Below are 20,451 nucleotides of genomic sequence, written 5' to 3'. Positions count from 1 at the left end.
GGCCTGACAAGACTTATATGATCTGATGCTGAGTGAAAGGAGCAGAATCAGGAGAACTACGTGCACAGCAACGACCATAGTGTGTGAAGGTTTTTTCTGGTAGACTTGTAACTTCATTGCAATGCAAGCACTTAAAAAAAATTCCCAGTCTTCTAAGGCAAAATGCCTTCCACATCCAGAGAAAGAACTATGGAATTCAATGGTAGAATGTAGCAGCTCATGTGTGTGTGTGTGTGTGTGTGTGTGTGTGTGTGTGTGTGTGTGTGTGTGTATTGCGTTTTGGTTTGTTAGATGATTTCTCTCACTCATTTTAATTCTTCAACACAGCATGACTATAGTGAAAATATATTTAATAGGAATGCATTTGAGGAACCTATACAAAATTGTACGCCATCTCAGGGAGGGAGGGGGAAAGTAGGAGGGAGAGAGTGGAAAATAATAATCTAAGTTATATGGTAGTTATTGTAGAACACTGAAAATAAATAAAATAAATTAATAAAAAAAAAAGCAGAATTGGCTAAATGGAAAAGGAGGTCCAAAACTCACTGAAGAAAATAATTCCTTCAAAATTAGAATGGAGCAAATGGAAGCTAATGACTTTATGAGAAATCAAGAAATCATAAAATAGAACCAAAAGAATGAAAAAATGGAAGATAATGTGAAATATCTCATTGGAAAAACCACTGACCTGGAAAATAGACTCAGGAGAGATAATATAAAAATTATTGTACTACCTCAAAGCCATGATCAAAAAAAGAGCTTAGACATCATCTTTCAAGGAAAACTACCCTGATATTCTAGAATTAGAGGGTAAAATAGGAATCAAAAGAATCTACCAGTCACATCTTGAAAGAGATCCCAAAAGGAAAACTCCTAAGAATATTGTAGCCAAATTCCAGAGTTCACAGGTCAAGGAGAAAACATTGCAAGCAGCCAGAAAGAAACAATTCAAGTATTGTGGAAGCACAATCAGGATAACACAAGATCTAGCAGCTTCTACATTAAGGGACTAGAGGGCTTGGAATATGATAATCCAGAGGTCAAAGGAGCTAAGATTAAAACCAAGAATCACTTACCCAGCAAAACTGAGTATAATACTTCAGAGGGAAAAATGGACATTCAATGAAATAGAGGACTTTCAAGCATTCTTGATGAAAAGACCAGAGCTGAATAGAAAATTTGACTTTCAAATACAAGAATCAAGAAAAGCATGAAAAGATGTACAGGAAATAGAAATCATAAGAGACTTTCTAAATTTGAACTGTTTACATTTTGACATGGAAAGATAGTATTTGTAACTCATTAGACCTTTCTCAGTATTAGGATAATTGGAGGAGAAAGATAGATAGATAGATAGATAGATAGATAGATAGATAGATAGATAGATAGATAGATAGATAGATAGATAGACGGACGGACGGATGGATGGATAGATAGATGGCACAGGGTGAGTTGAATATGAAGGGATGATATCTAAAAATAAAATTAAGGGTTAAAAGGGGAATATATTGGGAGGAGAAAGGGGGAGATAGAATGGGGTAAATTATCTCACATAAAAGAGACAAGAAAAAGGTTTCACAATGGAGGGGAAGAGAGGGGAAGGTGAGAGGAAATGAGTGAACCTTACTCTCATCTGATATGGCTTAAGGAGGGAATAATTTACACATTCAATTGGATATCTTACCCTACATTAAAGTAAGGGGGAAAGAGATGGGGGTGATAGAAGGAAGGGTAGATTGGGGGAGGGGGTATTCAGAAACAAACACTTTGGAAAAGGGACAGGGACAAAAGAGAAAATAGAATAAGGGGGGACAGGATAGGACAGAGAGAAATATAGTTAAGTCTTTCACAACATGACTATTGCGGAAGTGTTTTGCATGACTACATATGTATAACCTATGTTGAATTGCTGGCCTTCTCAATAAGGGTGGGTGGAGAGGGAAGAAGGGAGACAATTTGGAATTCAAAGTTTTAAAAACAAATGTTAAAAACTGTTTTTACATGCAACTGGAAAATAAGACATACAGGCAATGGGGTATAGAAATCTATCTTGCCCTATAAGACTGGGGATGAAGGGGTGGTGATAGAAGGGATGGCAGACTGGGGGAAAGAGTAATCAGAATGCATGCTATCTTGGGGGGTAGGGGAGAGATGGGGAGAACATTTAGAACTCAAAATCTTGTAGAAATTAATTAATTAAAAAAAAAGGAAATGATGAGCAGGATGTTTTCAGGAAAACCTGGGAAGACTTATATGAACCATTGCAAAGTGAAATGAACAGAACCAGGAGAGCATTGTACATAGTTACAACAATATTGTAAAGATGATCAACTGTGAAAGACTTAACTACTCTGATTGACACAATGATCCAAGATAATTCTAAAGGACCCATGATGAAAAATGTTATATACCTCCAGGGAGAGAACTGATGAAATCTGAATGCAGATTCAAGCATACTTTTTTTGCTTTATTTTTCTTGCTTTTATATCTTGTTTATTTTTCTTGCAACATGGCTAATATGGAAATAGGTTTTGCGTGATTTCCCATGTCTTGCCAATATCATAATGTTTGCCTTCTCAAGACATGGGGGAGGGACAGGAGAGAGAATTTGGAACTCAATTTTTTAAAGTGAATATTAAATTATTTTTAGTTGTAACTGGGAAATGTTTAATAAAATAAATTTTTAAAAATTTTATGTAGGAAAAAAAAGAACTGGGAAGGTAGAAGGGCACTAGTTTATGAAAGGCTTTGAAGGCAACAGAAATTTGTATTTGATCCTGGAGACAACAGGAAGTCACTGGAGTTAGAGGGAAAGGGGGATTGACATGATCAGACCTGTGTTTTAAGAAATCCCTTCAGTGCTTGAATGGAGAATGGATTGTAGTGGGCAGAGAGTTGGGCAGGGTTACCCAAAAGCAGACCATTGCAAGTCTGCAAATCTGCAATAGTACAAGAATGAGGTGACAAGGGCCTGCCCTAGAGTGGTAGCAGTGTCAGAAGAGATAAGACATATTTGAGAGATGCTGCAAAGGTGAAATCAGTAGGCCTTGGCAACAGCATGGATACAGGGGCTGAGAGACAATGAGAAATCCAGGATGAGGGACAGGACACTTAGAAGTCGTCACTTCCTGGGAAAAAGCCCAGAAAAGGGAAAAAAAATAAGACTATAGAAGGCTACTTTCCTGGTGAACAGATATCTCCTCCCTTCCTTTCAGATGAGGAAGAACAAGGCTTACCATCAGGGAAAGACACAGACGTCAAGGCTTCTGTATCCCAAACATCCAGAATAAATATTCCATGGGCTCAGGCCATGGAAGAGCTCAAAAAGGATTTTGAAAATCAAGTTAGAGAGGTGGAGGAAAAACTGAGAAGAGAAAAGAGAGAGATGCAAGAAAAGCATAAAAACCAGGTCAACACCTTGCTAAAGGAGACCCAAAAAAATGCTGAAGAAAATAACACTTTGAAAAATAGGCTAACTCAATTGGCAAAAGAGGTTCAAAAAGCCAGTGAGGAGAAGAATGCTTTCAAAAGCAGAATTAGCCAAATGGAAAAGGAGGTCCAAAAGCTCACTGAAGAAAAGAGTTCTTTAAAAATTAGAATGGAGCAGATGGAGGCTAATGACTTTATTAGAAACCAAGAAATCACAAAACAAAACCAAAAGAATGAAAAAATGGAAGATAATGTGAAATATCTCATTGGAAAAACAACTGACCTGGAAAATAGATCCAGGAGAGACAATTTAAAAATTATGGGACTGCCTGAAAGCCATGATCAAAAAAAAGAGCCTAGACATCATCTTTCATGAAATTATCAAGGAAAACTGCCCTGAGATTCCAGAACCAGAGGGCAAAATAAATATTCAAGGAATCCACAGAACACCGCCTGAAAGAGATCCAAAAAGAGAAACTCCTAGGAACATTGTGGCCAAATTCCAGAGTTCCCTGGTCAAGGAGAAAATATTGCAAGCAGCTAGAAAGAAACAAGTCAAGTATTGTGGAAATACAATCAGGATAACACGAGATCTAGCAGCTTCTACATTAAGGGATAGAAGGGCATGGAATATGATCCATTCCAGAAGTCAAAGGAACTAGGACTAAAACCAAGAATCACCTACCCAGCAAAACTGAGTATAATACTTCAGGGGAAAAAATGGTCTTTCAATGAAATCAAGGACTTTGAAGCATTCTTGATGAAAAGACCAGAGCTGAAAAGAAAATTTGACTTTCAAACACAAGAATGAAGAGCAGTATGAAAAGGTTAACAGCAAAGAAAAGTCATAAGGGACTTTACTAAAGTTGAACTGTTTACATTCCTAAATGGAAAGACAATATTTGTAACTCTTAAAACTTTTTAGTATCTGGGTAGTTGGTGGGATTACATACATATGGGATCATATCTTTAAAAAAATGAAATTAAGCGGTGAGAGAGAAATATATTGGGAGGAGAAAGGGAGAAATGGAATGGGGCAAATTATCTCTCATAAAAGAGGCAGGCAAAAGACTTTTTAGTGGAGAGAAAAAGAGGGGAGGTGAGAGAAAAACATGAAGTTTACTCTCATCACACTTGACTCAAGGAAGGAACAAAATACACACTCATTTTGGTATGAAAACCTATCTTACAATACAGGAAAGTGGAGGAGAAGGGGATAAGCGGGGGGGGGGGGATGATGGAAGGGAGGGCATGAGGAGGAGGGAGCAATCTGAAGTCAACACTCTTGGGGAGGGACAGGATCAAAGGAGAGAATAGAAGCAATGGGGGGCAGGATAGGATGGAGGGAAATATAGTTAGTCTTACACAACACAATTATTATGGAAGTCATTTGCAAAACTGCACAGATATGGCCTATATTGAATTGCTTGCCTTCCCAAAGAGAATGGGTGGGGAGGGAGGGATGAAGAGATGTTGGAACTCCAAGTTTTAGGAACAACTGTCGAGTACTGTTCTTGCTACTAGGAAATAAGAAATACAGGTAATGGGGTACAGAAAGTTATCTGGCCCTACAGGACAAAAGAGAAGATGGGGACAAGGGAAGGGAGGGATGATAGAAGAGAGGGCAGATTGGTGATAGGGGCAATCAGAATGCTCAGTGTTTTGGGGTGGGAGGAGGGGACAAATGCGGAGAAAATTTGGAACCCAAAATTTTGTGAAAATGAATGTTAAAAGTTAAATAAATAAATTAAAAAAAAAAAAGAAATCCAGGATGAATCCTAGGCTGTGAGTCTAAGGAAATGGAAAGATGATGTTGTCCTATACAGTAACAGTGGAAGGAGGTGGGAGAATTCATATGGTGTTTTAAGGATTATAAAATGAATTAAAAGTAGAATCTCTGTTAAGCCTCACAACAACCCTATAAGGCAAATGGGATAGAAAGATAGACAGACAGACATATAGATCTTATCATGGTCTACTTCCTCTTGCCCTACCACTCCCAATTTATCCTGAATATATCTTGCTTATAAATACAAGGGAGGATAGACACTTAGAGAGAGAGAAAAAAAAATTAAGAAAAAGAAACATTATTTAGCTTTTCATGTGTATATTTCTTATTTCCTCCATGAGATAAAAATTCCTTGAGGATAGTGTCCAGGTCTTATTCAATTCCCAGGATTGTAGCACAATGCTATACACAGTAGATGCTTGGTTAATATTTTTTGAATGATTGATTAAGAGGGTACACCCCATTTCTCACCATTGGTAGGAACCTAGAAATATTTCATTCAACCCTCCCATTTTGGAGATGAGAAAACTGAGGTTCATAAAGCTTATCCAAGGTCACCAAGGAAGTTTATAGCAGAGCCTGGATCTGAACTCTTGAGTTTCTGACCTCAAATCCCATACACTTTCCATGGGACCACGTTAATTCCCTGATAACTATCAGATAATCATTTTGATTGTAGCCCAAAGCAGTTACAAATGAACTTTCAATAACTTTTGTGTCATTTCTATCTAAACTGGGATGAGGAACCTGCGGCCTCAAGGTGGCCCTCTAAGTTCTCAAGTGTGGCCCTTTGACTGAATCCAAACTTCACAGAACAAATCCCCTTAAAAAAGGGATTTGTTCTGTGAAACTTGGACTCAGTCAAAAAGCCACACCTAAGGACCCAGAAAGCCATATGTGACCTTGAGGTCATAGGCTCCTCACCATTGACCTAAACAGTTACAAAATGCCTCATGCTACTTACATGTAATATCTTTTTCTTAAAATTGCATTCACCAGTCTATATTCTTAAATGTTTCTCCAGCATTTCGCATCTCACTCCTGGCTGGAACTCAGCATTTGCGCACCCAAGGAAGGCATGGTCTCAAAATTGCTTCCTTCCCTTCACCCTGCCCACTGTGGGTCATTAACATAGCATCACCAGATTTACAATTCTAAGGAAGCTGAGAGATTATCTACTCTAACCCAGTTTATAAATGATGACTTTGAAACAAAAAAAAAGCTTTATACATACATCAAACAAGTAGTAAGAAGCAAAACCAAGATTGGAACATAGCTCTTCTGACTACAAAGCCAATGTTCTTTGCTCTACCACTAGAGGACTTTGCCTGTCATTGTGACACAACCTAAACAAACCATAGAATAGTACCTTCTGCCATTAAAATAAGTTTATTTATACAAAATAATTTCTAACAATGCCCTTAGAACTAGCAATGATGCTTAAAGATGAGAAAATTCATAGATGAAGGGGTTATGGGGAAGTAAGGAAGATATTCACTGCTGGTGAAGTTATGAATTAGTTTGACCATTTTAGAAAATAATGTGGAACTATGCAAGAAAAGTTACTCAGTCAGTCATATTTTCACATTCTATTACTGGAACATTAAATCAAGGAAGTACTGACTGCAAGAAAGACCTAGATGAACTAAAACAGTCAGAGCAATAGTTACGTTAATGCTGAAAACAAAATATGTCCCCAACAACTGAGGAATGATTAAACATAATCTAATGGAATATTATTGAGGTATAGGGAATGACAAATATGAAGAATTCGGGAGAACATGGTAAGACTTACATGATGGCCAATGCGGGAATTTGTCTGACTTAACTATTCATATTTGTTATAGGAGTTTTGTTTTTCTTTTCCTTTTTTCCCCCACGGGTGAGAGGGATGGAGGTGGAAGTATTAACCAAAGAAATCATAAGTGAAAGAAAGTAGATTTTTATTTATTGAAATATTAAATTAAAATTTTAAAACTATTGGCACTAACTAAAAATCCTGGAAAATAGAGAAAAACCCTAAAAATACATCATGGTCATGTTAAAAAATACTAATCATAGCTATTTGAGCCTCTTCTCATTTATGTTTAATTATAATATCGCTCCAAATGATTCTACATGACCTAAAATGTGGTTTGGGTTGTAAGTTTCAATGGTAGCAACATTTATTGTTGCAATAAACTCTAATCATTTGTGTTTTAAAAAAGGAAGGAAAGGAAGGGAAAAAAGAAAGAAAAAAGAAAAGAAGAAAGGAAGGAAGGAAGAAAAAGAAAGAAAGAAGAACAACGATAGGACATCTTACACAATAACCAGGACATTATAAATGAAGTCACTATATAGAGAGGCAGCAAAATTCTAGTCAAATCCAACGGTCAGCGTTGGTGCATTACTATCCAAGCTAAGGGACACAGCCTCCTTTTCTGTTAACTGTCTTCCACCATTTTACTATTTATAAGGGAATTGGGGAGGGGGTATATTTTGAAAAAATGCCTTTTGTGTAAAAAAAAATAACAAAAATTGCTCCATTTGCATTTCTGTCCTTACCCTTCTTCATGCATTTATGTTGTGCTCTGGGCCACTATCTACTTTTGTTATCCTTAGTTTAAGCTCTGGTCTCATCCTTATGGTAATGTGACCTTAGATGATCAAAACTCTCTCTATCTTGTCCATGGAGCCCTCAGGAAACTAGAATGAAAGCAAAATATATTGATGTGTGTGGACAGAATAGGGCAGATAAAAGCAAAGAGACATTGGTTTCAAGGATCTTAGCCAAAGTGACGGTGGGTAGAATTTTGGATTTGGAAACACACATACAAATTCAAATCCTGCCTCAGGATTTGTGAGTTATGTGACCTCTAGAAAATCACTTTCTCCTCTCCTGGCCTCAGTTTCCTCAACTGTATAATGGGGATAATAATAATAGCACCTATCTTACGAGGTGGTGAGGATCAAATGAGGTAATACATGTAAAAGCTCTTTACAAATGTGAGCTATTATTATTTCCATATACTGGTTGATACATATATATATATACATATATACTGATTATAATTTTCTCAAGCCCTTCCCATATCAATTTCAAGCATTATGACATCATTTGTGTACACATTAAGTAGCTAATCTTCCTTCTTCCTGATCCTTTTAGCTATTTTCAGGGCATTTTATAGGCTATCCAGTTTTAAGCTAACAACAACTTGAGGATGGATCAAAGAAAAGATCCTAAAACTGAGCTGGACACAAAATATTGAAACTGAAAATTTTCCTAGTGATGGACAGTAACCACAAATCTCTCAGACAATCCAGACATTCCCAAAGAAATAAATATATCATTGAGGGGGGAAAAATAATATAGTAAGGTCCACAAACAAATTGTGACTGAATTTACCATCTCAACCAGATTATATCTAAACCTGATTTCCTCTACAGGATTATGAGTTTCTCCAGTGGCACCTGGTAGTTGCAGGTTACCTCTAGGACTCTTTCAGCGGTGTCAGAGGTTAGAATTTCAATTCTGATACTTCTTCCATCAGGCAGAAATATATCCAGAAAGGCTTTCTTGGTGGTGATCTTAAATGTGTCCTGTAACCAAGAGTAACAAAATAAGCTTCACAAAGTCTTCCCCTCATTTTGGGTGCCCTAAGATCTCCCTGCCCTCATTTTTCACAAGCTAGGACACATCTGCAGGCATGTGGGAAGCAAATAGCCTAGGTGCCTGGTTGGTGGCAGTATTTTACTCTATGTCATGAGGGTAAGGAATGACAGAATATAGATGGTTCTGGGGTTTTATTCTTCTAACTCCCTTTGGTTGATTGATGATTTTTGTGTTTTACATGAAAGTCATTTTTTTGTCTTTGTCATCAAATAGTACTTATTAAGTGGCTGCCTGTGTATGACATTTTCAAATAGGTGCAGAACGAGCAAAATAAATATTCACAAAACTCTCTCTTCTGGAGACTTATAAATCTAAAATGACAATATCTTTATGTACCAAGAATGAAAAAATTCAGAAAACTGCATAAAGATCATTGATTTCTTAAAAGGTCTACACTGGTGACTTTTTAAAATTGAAGTTTTATCTTTGCCTTTTGTTTTCATACCAGCTATTTCTCATAGTACTTTTCCCTCCCACACACACAGATCCCTCCAACCCCCAACACCATCCCTCCCCATACACACACTGAACCTTCCCATACGACACAGAAAACCATGGAGGAGTCTTCAAAAAATCTTGACATGAGAAAGGATCTAGTGTAACTCCTACCTTGAAGCATGAATCCCTTTTAGAATATCCCAGACAAAAGGTCCTTAGGTAAATAAAATCTAATTAATTAATTAATCTAATTAATCACTACTAATATTCTTGAAGGCATGGAAAGAATGCCTTTTAGGAATAAACAAATAGAGCTCTGAAGTCAGGAAGACCTAAGTTCAAATTCCACCTCAAATATTTAGCTGTGTGACCCTGGGCAAGTCACTTAACTTCTACCTAAGTTCCCTTAACTGTGAAATGGGATTAATAATAGCATCTGCTTCCCAGGGTTGTTGTGAGGATCAAATGAGATAATATTTGTGTAGTGCTTAGCCCCGTGGCTGGCACATAGTAGACACTGAATAAGTATTTGCTTCCTTCCTTCTATCATAAGACAATGATATTAAAAATAAGTCACATTATATAGTACCCTCAGGCTTAAGTCTTCTGTTGAGTCAAGCCATCAATAAGTCAACAAGTATTTAAGTGCCTACTATGCGTCAGACGTAGCTAAGTTGGTGATACAAAAAAAAAAAAGGCTAAAAAACTAACAATCTAATGGGTAGGCCAGCAAGTAAACAACTATTCAAAAGCAATATATCTAAAGAAAAACTGGAAATGACAAGGGAAAGCACTATCATAAAGAGAGATCAGGGACAGGCTTCTTGTAGAAGCTGGAATTTTATCTGGTCCTTGAAGAAAGCCAGGATACATAGGGAGAGAATTGCAGTCATGGGGAGTAGCCAATGAAAATGTCTGGGTTAGGGAGAGAGAGTATCTAGTACAAGAAACATCAAGGAGCCCTGAGTCATTGGATGGTAGAAGATTAAAATGGAAATAGGGGGTCAGGTCATGAAGGGGTTCTAAAAGCTAACAGAAAAATTTATATTGGACTCCAGAGATAATTTGTATTTCACCCTGGAGAGTCATTGGAGTTTATGGAATAGGAGAGTGACGGAGTCAGACCTCACCTTAGGAAGATCTATTTGACAGCTGAGTGGAAGATGGACTGAGACCCAAGAGAGACCCAAGGCAGGCAAACAAACTAGCAGGCTATTACAACAGTCTGGTTGTGAGGCGATAAGGACTTGTCCTAGAGTGGTGCCAGTGCCCAAGGAGAAAAGGGGGCATATGGGAAAGATGCTGTGGAGAGAAAGCAACAGGCCTTGGCAACAGATTGGATATGGCTATTGAGAGTGAGTAGAGAGTGACAGCTAGGTTCTGGGTCTCAGTGACTGAGGGGATGGTGGTGTCTTCAACAGTAATGGGGAAGTTGGGAAGAAGAGAGGGTTTGGGAAGAAATGAGATCAGTTTTGGATAAGTTGAGGTTAAGATATCTATGGAATACCCAGGGTCCAATAAGCAGTTGGAGATGTAAGACTAGAGGTCAGGAGAGGGCTTGAAAAGTAGATTTGAGAAGAATCCATGGGAGCTGATGAGATCACTAAGTGAAATAGTATAGAAAGAGGAGAGGATAGCCCATGACAGGGCCTTGGAGGAACAACCATGACTAGTAGGCACAACTTGGGTGAACATCCAACCAAGGAGACTGAACAGGAGCAGTCACACAGGAGAACCAGGAGAAAATAGGATCACAAAAATGGAGAGAGAGGAGAATATCAATAAGGTGATCAGTAGTGTCAAAGGCTGCAGAGAGGTCAAGAGGAATGAGGATTGGAAAATGTCACTGGATTTGGCAAATAAGAGATCACTGGTAACTTTGGATAGAACAGGTTCAGTTGAATGAAGAGGTCAGAAGTCAGACTGCAGAGAATTAAGAGAATTAGGGGAAGGAAATAGAGGCACTGATTACAGATAGACTTCTCAAAGAGTTTTGCCACGAAAGAGAAGAGAGATTTAGGACAATATTTAACAGGAATAAATGAGGCTATTTTTGAGGATAGAGAAGACACTGGATATGTTTGTAGGCAGTAGGTAAGTAGCCAGTAGACAGGGAAATATTGAAAAGTCTCTAGTTTATGGTAAGCATATGCTTCCTTATTTAAATCCCTGAAGCAGAAGGCTCTTCACCCAATAACTGCCCGAGAGCCCTAGGGTTCTCCAGTTTTTCAGCTCCAAACCTCTTTCTTTCTCCAATGTAGACTGGGACAAAGCAAAATCCAGGAAACAAGGTCATTGTCTTTTCTCCCTGCCTAGCCACATTCGTAGCTTCCCATATGTAGATAAAGTGGCAAAGCCTAAACAACTTTTGGAGTTCACCCTTATAAATACTATTATATAAATTTTACAGATGAGGAAACTGAGGCTTCAAGGAGTAAAGCAACCTGGCCAGGGTCATATTCCTAGTATTAGAGCCAGAATCTCCTGGTTTCTAAACCTAAAGGATTGGCCAAAAACAAAAACATTCTCTCTCTCTCTCTCTCTCACTCTCTCGCTCTCTCCATATATATATATATATACATATATATATATACACATACATACACACACATATACATACAGTGAGGCCTATGTTACATATACACACAAATATATGCATACTATAAATCACCTCTAAAATAATTTCCAGTTCCTGGCTGTAGACCACTGATTTTGCTGTTCAGTAAACTGGTGTTATGTCTTAAAAAGCCATAAATTTTTAAAACAGACTGTTTCCTATGCTCTGTTATTCCAGACCTATTTCTCCCCCTTGTAGTTCCTCCCCTCCCCCCACCCCCCGTCCTTTAGATATTTATTGGTCCACAGTTTACTTAGGTTTGGGAAACACTGTCATATTTTAACATAGTAGATGTTGCATAATTACCCTTTGAATGAATGAAAGAAAAAAATCGTTATTAATTGTTTACTATATGCCAGGTACTGTGCTAAGAGCCTGGGAGACAAACAAAAATGCAAAGTGTGCTGTGTGTTTGGCTAGTTTTTAGATACATAAATTTTATTTTTAATTATTAAATTATTTGTGGATAATTAACTTTTAAAAATATATATTAATGTGAAAATAAAAGGGAAAAAATATATATGTGTGTGTATATATGTATATAGTGTATGTGTGTCTAGACATACACATGCACATGCACACACACACACACACACACACACACCATAATAGCATCTACCTCTTAAGATTGTTGTAAGGATCAAATAAGAATATATTTGCAAGCATTTAGTGAGTGCCTGGCACATAGTAAATTTTTAATAAATGTGTCTTCCCTTCCCCTTCCCCCAGGGATTATGACTGTGCAGGTTTGATTATGGTTCCAAAACTAGGAAGGGAAGGTGGGGTGGAGACAGGGTCTGGAGAATGAAGAGCCAAGCCACATGTAAGGGGTCTTTGAAGTAAAGATGACGGGAACTTTGAGGAGAAATGACTATTTTACCTGAGAGTTTCTCTTAAGGGGAAAAAAGGAAAGCTGGACATAATTTGACATTAGACACAATCTGGATTTTTGTAGAGCAGATTTCAAAGGGGTAAGGACACAAGATAGAGAGAATCCCATGAATTAAGATTTTACAGGTGAGGTCAGCCCAGCGGGGTGGAAAGCACTCAATAATGATAGTCAGAGGACACAGAAAGAAATTGCAGTGTAACACAGGGCAAGTTTCTAAAGAAACCAACATGGAAATGAGAGTGGGGGGGCGGGGGAGGATAGGGGGAGAGAGGAGTAAGGAGAAGGAGGGAGGGAGGAAGGAGGGAAAAGGAGAGAGAGAATGCAAGTGAGTAAGGAATCAATTACAAAAATTAAAAAAATTGTTTTAATAGCTTCAGTAAGGTAATAACTTACAAAGTAAACATACACAAATCAATAGTATTTCTTTATAGCAACAACAAAATCTAAGAGCAAATAATTGAAAGGGAAGTCCTCTTCATTAAAAAAACTACAAAATATCAAAAATGTATGGAAGTCAATTACTCAATACCTGTATAGCTATAATTACAAAATAATAATTAAAGAACTCAAATAATTGGAGGGACATTATTCAGGGCTGAAGGCTGGGCCACACTGATACAAATAGAATGACAATATTACCTAAATTAATTTGCAGATTTATCGATTTAGTGGAATACTAACTTCACTACTTTACAGAGCTAGACAAAATAATAATAAAATTCATTTGGAGAAACAAAAGAGCTGGGTTATAAAGGGAAGTAATGAAAAAAGTAGGAATGAAGGGGGAAGAGCACCTCTAGACCTTGAATTATATTGTGAAACAGTAACAAAATTATTTGATGCTGGTTAAAACAAATAGAAAAGACCAATAGAACAGTCTAGGCAAGGAAGAATCAAAAATAACTGAACTCAATATTACCTCATATTCATTAAACTCAAAAATATAAATTACCTTATAAAGAACTCCCCAATTAATAAGAACTGTTGGGAGAACTGGAAAATGGTCTGGCAGAAATTAGGTTTAGGCAAATAGCTTACAATACATGATGTGATATATTCAAAATATAAACATTACCTGAATGTTAGCAATCATACTACTAAAAAAAACTCAAGAAAACAAGATTAGGTGACTTTCACAGAAATGGCTAGATGGTGAATTATTAACCAAACAGGGGAGCGAGGTGATTACAAAAAATAGAACACATTATTTCAGTTACATGAACTGAAAAGTTTTTGTAGAAACAAAATTAATGTAACTAGGATAAGAAGAAAAGTAGTCTCATGGGGAAAAATATTTAGATTAACTGTCTCTGATAAGGATCTGATATCCAAGATATGTAGGCAACTAATAGAACCATAGATGACCAAAAGCCATTTCCCAACAGATAATCAAATGACATGAATGAGCAGTTATCAAAAGAATTGCAAATTATTAACAATAATGCTTCAGTTCACTAATCATAGGGACAGCTGGGTGGCACAGTAGATAGAGTGTCAGGAAGACTCATCTTCATGAGTTCAAATCTGGCCTTAGTCATTTACTAGGGGCCCTGTTTGCCTCAGTTCTTTATCAGCAAAATGAGCTGGAGAAGGAAACGGCAAACCACTCCAGTATCTTTGCCAAGAAAACTCCAAATGAGGGAACAAGGAGTCAGGCATGACTGGAAAGATGACTGAACAACTCACTCATCATAAGGGAAATGCAAATCAAAATCAAAAGAACTGCCAACAATTAACAACCATATGAAATAATGCTCCAGCTCACTAATGACCAGAGAAATGCAAATCAAAACAACTCTGAAGTTTCATCTCAGACCCAGAAAATTGTAAAAGATGGGACTTGACAATGTTGGAAGGGTTGTGAAAAGACAGAAAAAATTTTAAACCACCGATGGAGCTGTAATGTGAATGCAAGCATTCCTCTATGCAGGCAGCTAGATGGTTTGGTGGCTAGAGCCTTGGGGATGGTATTAGAAAGACATCTTTGTGAGTTCAGATCTGGCCTCAGACACTTTACTAGCTGTGGTGTGATCCGGGCTGTGGTGTCACTTAACCCCGTTCACCTCAGTTTCCTCATCTGTAAAATGAACTGGAGAAGAAATAGCAAACCACCCCTGATTTCTTTGCCAAGAAAATCCCAAACAGGGTCACAAAGAGTCTGACATGACTGAAATAACTCAACAACATTTCTCTATGTAAAAAAGAAGTTTTCTTAATAGTGTAGAAGGTTCTCATCACCTCTCAGTTGCAATATCACAATAGCCTTTAAATTGGTCTTGCCTCAAATTTCTCCTTTTTTCCAATCCATCCCCCACATAGCTGCCATTGTGATTTTTCCAAAAGGTACATCTGATCACTTGCTCAATAAACTCACCAATTACCTCCAATATCAAATAAAAAATCCTTTTGGCTTTTAAAATCCTTCACCACTTGGTCCTCTCCTGCCTTTCCAATCTTCTTACACTTTCCTCCTTTCCACAAAGCTGCACTGGTCCACTTGCTGTTCCTCATAAAAGATATTCTGTCTCCTGAATGATGCCTGGAATGCTCTCCCTCCTCACCTCTACCTCCTCATTCTGTAGCTTCATTCAAGACTCAGTCAAAATTCTCCCTTATACAGAAGGCTTTTCCTGGCCACCCCATCTTTTAGAACCTCCCCGTCTCAGATTGCTCTCCAACCATTCTGTATACATATTGTACGTACCTAGTCATTTATCTATTGTCCACTCTCATTTGAATGTAAGCTATTTAAGTTTAAGAGCAATGTTTTGGCTTTTCTTTGGATCTCCAGTGCTTAGCATAGCGCCTGACACCACGTAATAAGCACTTCATAAATGTTTTGTTGACTGACTGCCTGAAATGGAGGAGAATTTGTCACTTTCCAGAGCTAATGATTTCACTTAGACCAATGACGCTAAATCCAAAAGAAAATTCACAGTAGACATGGCTTAATGAATAGGTTCAGAGGGGCAGAATACTGGGCTGTTAGTGAGGAAGAGCTAAGTTCAAATTTAGCCTCTGACATTTACTAACTGTGTGACCTTGGGCAAGTCACTTCACCCTGATTTAGGTTCAGAGACCCCCCAGCTCTCTTCTCTTCCCTACACACACACACACACACACACACACACACACACACACACACACACACACACACACACACACACACACTGCTTCTAGCTTTTCATTCCTCAAACCCAGATTTCACAGATGGTGCTAAAAGCCTCCAATCAGAAATTCACAGGAATTTGTTGTTTGTTGTTATTGTTATTAAGTTGTATCTGACTGTTCATGACCCCATCTGGGGTTTTCTTGGCAAAGATACTGGAGTGCTTTGCCATTTTCTTTTCCAGCTCATTTTACAGATGCAGGATCTAAGGCAAAAAGGGTTAAGTGACTTGCCCATGGTCACATAGCTAGTGTCTAAAGATGGATTTGAACTCAGGAAGATAAGTCTTCTTGACTCCAGGCTGAAAAATCTATCTACTACCCACTTACTCTCCCTCAGGGTCACATAGGTAATAAGTAGCAGAGGTAGGATTTGGACTCAGATCATCCTGACTTCAAGGTCTACACTCTATCCATAGTGTCATCTGGCTGCCTCATATTATTGCCTCTCAGTATTAATTTTGTAATCCACTAAAACCTCTAGCTCTTTCTCTAATGAACGTCTATCTAGCCATTCTTTTCCCACTTATGAAACTGATTTTTTGAACTCAAGTTTACAGTTGATTTAACAGTTATCCTATCAGATTTCATCTTAGTCAATTATCTATTCATTTTGGCCCCATGTCCTAGCTTGTCAAGGTTTTTTTATGTTTGCTAACTATGCCTCCCAATCGTCATTCTCTGGACTTCCACACCATGACACATTTTTCCTCCCTTTGCCCCAGAGAATCCCTTTCCCACTTACTGATTCCTCCTGGAATTTCCATTTTGAAGAAAGATCCATACAAGCCATCCTTCATTCTCTAGATTTTGCCACTATGCCCTAGTGCCCTTTTGGGTGTTATCTTGCCCCATTAAAATGTAAACTACTTGAGAGCAAGGACAGTCATTTTTGTTAGAAGTTATATTCTCAGCATGTAACACTGTGCCTGGCACATAGGAAATGCTTGCTGACTTGGTTTAACTTGACTTTGTTCCAACTGAAAATTTGATAAGTATGTTATCTATACTTTTATCCAAATCACTGATAACATAGTAAACAGACATGACTAAGCACGGATTGCTTGCGTCCTAGAGACTATGTCCTAGGGTCTGTGAGATAGATTTCAATAAGTCTGTTAAATTGGATGGGAAAAATAATCACAACTTAATTGTTATTTGCCTCTAACACTTAGCATTTCTTTCAATTATTTAAGAATATTATTCTGATAAAGGGTTCATTAACTTCATCAGATTGCCAAAGGGTCCCAGACATACACAAAAATGGTTAAAAACCAGCCCCCTTTAAAATTGCTCCCCACCCTAGACCTACAATTTTTTGGCAAACAAACACTTGTTTAGTAAAGACTGTATATTTCCATGCCAAACATGCCAAAAAGATGAAAACAGCATCAGTGGAGTTGAGACTGGTAAGTCCCTGTTCAATGTACCCCCTTACATGTGTCATAAATCCAGTGGTAGGCTGGACCTAGCTTGAACTAGCTCATGAGAGCAGAATGTTAAACTTTCAGTGTGAATGTTTTTATCTTGGCAGTTGGTAAATGCTAGGGCTTGATTTATTGTTTTGTTGACTGTCTAAAATTAAGAAAGTGAAGGAGAGAATGTTAATGATGAAGATAAAAGTGTGTCAATGTACATTTTTCCACCCAGAGGGCCAATTGTTATACATTTACCAATATATTGCTATGTAAGTCCCACCCATTACTATTGCTCTGACCCCAACATAGCCTCCCTCATCCATTGTGGGCTTGATTCAGTTACCTAAGGCCCTGTGGGATCTTGTTTTTCCAAACTTAATCCTATCTGTCCTCTCTAAACAGCCATTCTCATGGGGTAATAGCCACCTAAGCACTTAAGCAGGTAGGTGATTCAGTGGATACCTAAATTCAAATCCAGCCACAGACACTTACTAGCTGTGTCTTTGGTCAACTCATTTAACCTCTGTGTGCTTCAGTTTTTTCATCTGTAAAATGGGGATAACAGTAGCATATATCTTGCAGGGCTTTGAGAAGAATCCAATGGGATAATATTTCTAAAGTGTTTAGCACAGTGCCCAGCCATAGTAAGTACTATATAAATGTTGGTGGTGGTGGAGATATTGATATTGTTAATATTACGTAACCCACACCTGGACCTAACAGTGGGTTGCTTAAGACTGACAGCTATTTCCATCCAATCCAATAAGCATTTGGGTCTCAGTTTCCTCCTCTGTAAAATGAGGAAGGCCTCTGAATTCCCTCCTACTTATCCATCTATAAGGCTATTAAACACTTACTACTATGTCTACTCGGTCACCCCCACAGTTTAGAACTACAATGTCACATCTGGTACTTAGGTGCTGGTGATACTCAAAGACAAGCCTCAGTGCTCGCTCCCAGCTCCCACCAGCATCCTTAAGTGACCACCCCATTCTTCTCCAGTCTAGCTTTAGCCCTGTCCTCCCCATAGTTTTCTATAACCTTAGCTATTACCTCCTTCTATTTTTTTCCTAGTGATGAAAGCAAATGCCCAGTGTTTTTCTCATGACAGATCACCCCACAGGCACAAAGTACTCAAAAGATGCTTTCCTTCTCCCTCACCCTCCTCCCAATCTTTATCCCTTCTGAAATCTTCACCAAAAGCAGCTCCTCAAACCCTTTTGAGCTTTCCCTGGTCTCAGTTGGGCTAAGATTGGTTAGTAAGCTAATTAATAAATTAGAAGCTGGGTCCATGGCCCAGCATATTAACTCATTTGAGGAATGACAGGAGTGACGCATTGGCCATGGAAGCAGGGAGGCATCTATACCTCCCGCTTGTCCTCACATGGTGTCTCTTGCCTCTCTTCCTCTCCTTCCCCCCATCTGAAGTTCAAACTCACTGACAAATTGTGCTTTTTGTGTGGCGGTAGTCAGTTCAGTCCTTTGCTATTCAGACAAGCACATGGAAGCCAGCAGAAAACCACTCCCTTACATACCATCCGAATGACTAATGTGCTCAGCTAGCAGAGTAGGTGGAGTCTGGACCTACTGAGAACGCCAGAAGCCAAGGATGAGGAGAAGATGGTGTTGTTTGCTGACCAAGCTCAGAGAGGAAATGAAATGCCTTTCAAATAGAACTCACCTTCTGTCTCATGAATGTAAGGCTGCCCATCATGTGGCCAAGCAACCACCATGGAAACAAGCCCATGAACACTTCACTTCTCAAAACCCTCAGATGCATGAACTGGCAGCCTTTACGTACCTACATTTGAGTATACTCACTCACTCACTCAGCATTTACTGATCACTTCTTGCTGTTTGTCCTTCATTCTCAAAAAGGACCGTGACATCAGGGAGGTGATGCCATGATATGCAAGTGAATTGGATTTAAGTAAGGCAGGGCTGTGCAAAGTCACCAGCCTCACTTTCTCCTCCAGAGTCATCTGGGTCCGGTGGCCAGTGGTAGATCAGGACCACTGGAGATGGCCCAGGATGCAATGGGAGATGTCGGCCTTTTTAAACTAAGGTCTCATTTTGACTGAGGCAATACCCATTCAGCAGTGTTGCCAAGTGCTGTACTAAGCTCTCTAAGGATACAAAGAAAGACAAGGTCACAGTCCCTGTTCTCCAGGAGTTCACATTCTAATGACAGAGACAACATGGAAATAACTACATACATACAAGAGATATAGATTATCTCAGAAGAAAGGTACAAGGAGCTGGGAGGGAGTAGGAAAGACCTCAGACACTGCTCTAAGGCTATATTAATTGTTATAGGTCATCTATATCAGAAATTCTCACACAAAATCATTGACTTAGAGCTGAAAGGTAATTTAGAAGTCATCTCATCTAACATGGTGTAGCGGATAGAGTGCTGGCCCTGGAGTCAGGATGACATGAGTTCAAATGTAGGCTTAGACATTTACTAGTTGTGTGACCCTGGGCAAGTCACTTAATCCTGTTTGCCTCAGTTTCTTCATCTGTAAAGTGAGCTAGAGAAAGAAAGGGCAAACCATTCCAGTATCTCTACCAAGAAAATCCCCTAAAATGTGGTCACGGAAAGTTGGACATGACTTGAAATGACTCAACACAACAAATCTAATCTCCCAACCCCCCCATTCTCAAATCTTGAGATGAACCTATCGAAGCCTAGAACATTAATTGGTGGTCCAGGCAGTAGGTTGCAGACTCAGGATTTGAATTCAGTTCCTCTGTCTCAAACCCAGGGATCCTTCCACTGAACCACGCTGCCTCCACTATTGGGCTTACTTCCATCATGCTACAGCTCTGAGATGTAAAAGATTTAGACAATAGAACAAGGTCTCTGCCAACTTAAGGAGAGAACAGGGAAGTCAGAATCCCTTTCTTTCTCAAGATCAGAGAATTAGAGAGAGTCAAGAGTTGAGAACGGATGTTAGAGGTCATTCAGTGGAACTCCTTCACTTTACAGAGGAGAGAGCTGAGACCCAGAAAAATGAAGTGAATTGTATGCAGTCACATGCCTTGTTG

At 38.6% G+C, this 20,451-nt stretch overlaps 1 protein-coding gene across 2 annotated transcripts in view; it reads right to left on the bottom strand.

Annotated features, from left to right (window-relative positions):
- Positions 1 to 20,451, bottom strand: part of SNX31 (sorting nexin 31) — an 86,460-nt gene that overhangs the window by 53,557 nt on the left and 12,452 nt on the right. For both annotated transcript variants that reach the window (XM_072603391.1, XM_072603390.1), the window contains exon 5: positions 8,687 to 8,797. In XM_072603391.1, the coding sequence (XP_072459492.1) occupies positions 8,687 to 8,797 (111 nt within the window). The remainder of the gene's footprint in view (positions 1 to 8,686; positions 8,798 to 20,451) is intronic.

The sequence above is a fragment of the Notamacropus eugenii genome, chromosome 4, assembly GCF_028372415.1.
Source record: "Notamacropus eugenii isolate mMacEug1 chromosome 4, mMacEug1.pri_v2, whole genome shotgun sequence".
Classification (NCBI taxonomy): Eukaryota; Metazoa; Chordata; class Mammalia; order Diprotodontia; family Macropodidae; genus Notamacropus; species Notamacropus eugenii.
Note: the sequence above shows the minus strand (reverse complement) of the source record. Positions and strands in the feature narration are given on the sequence as shown.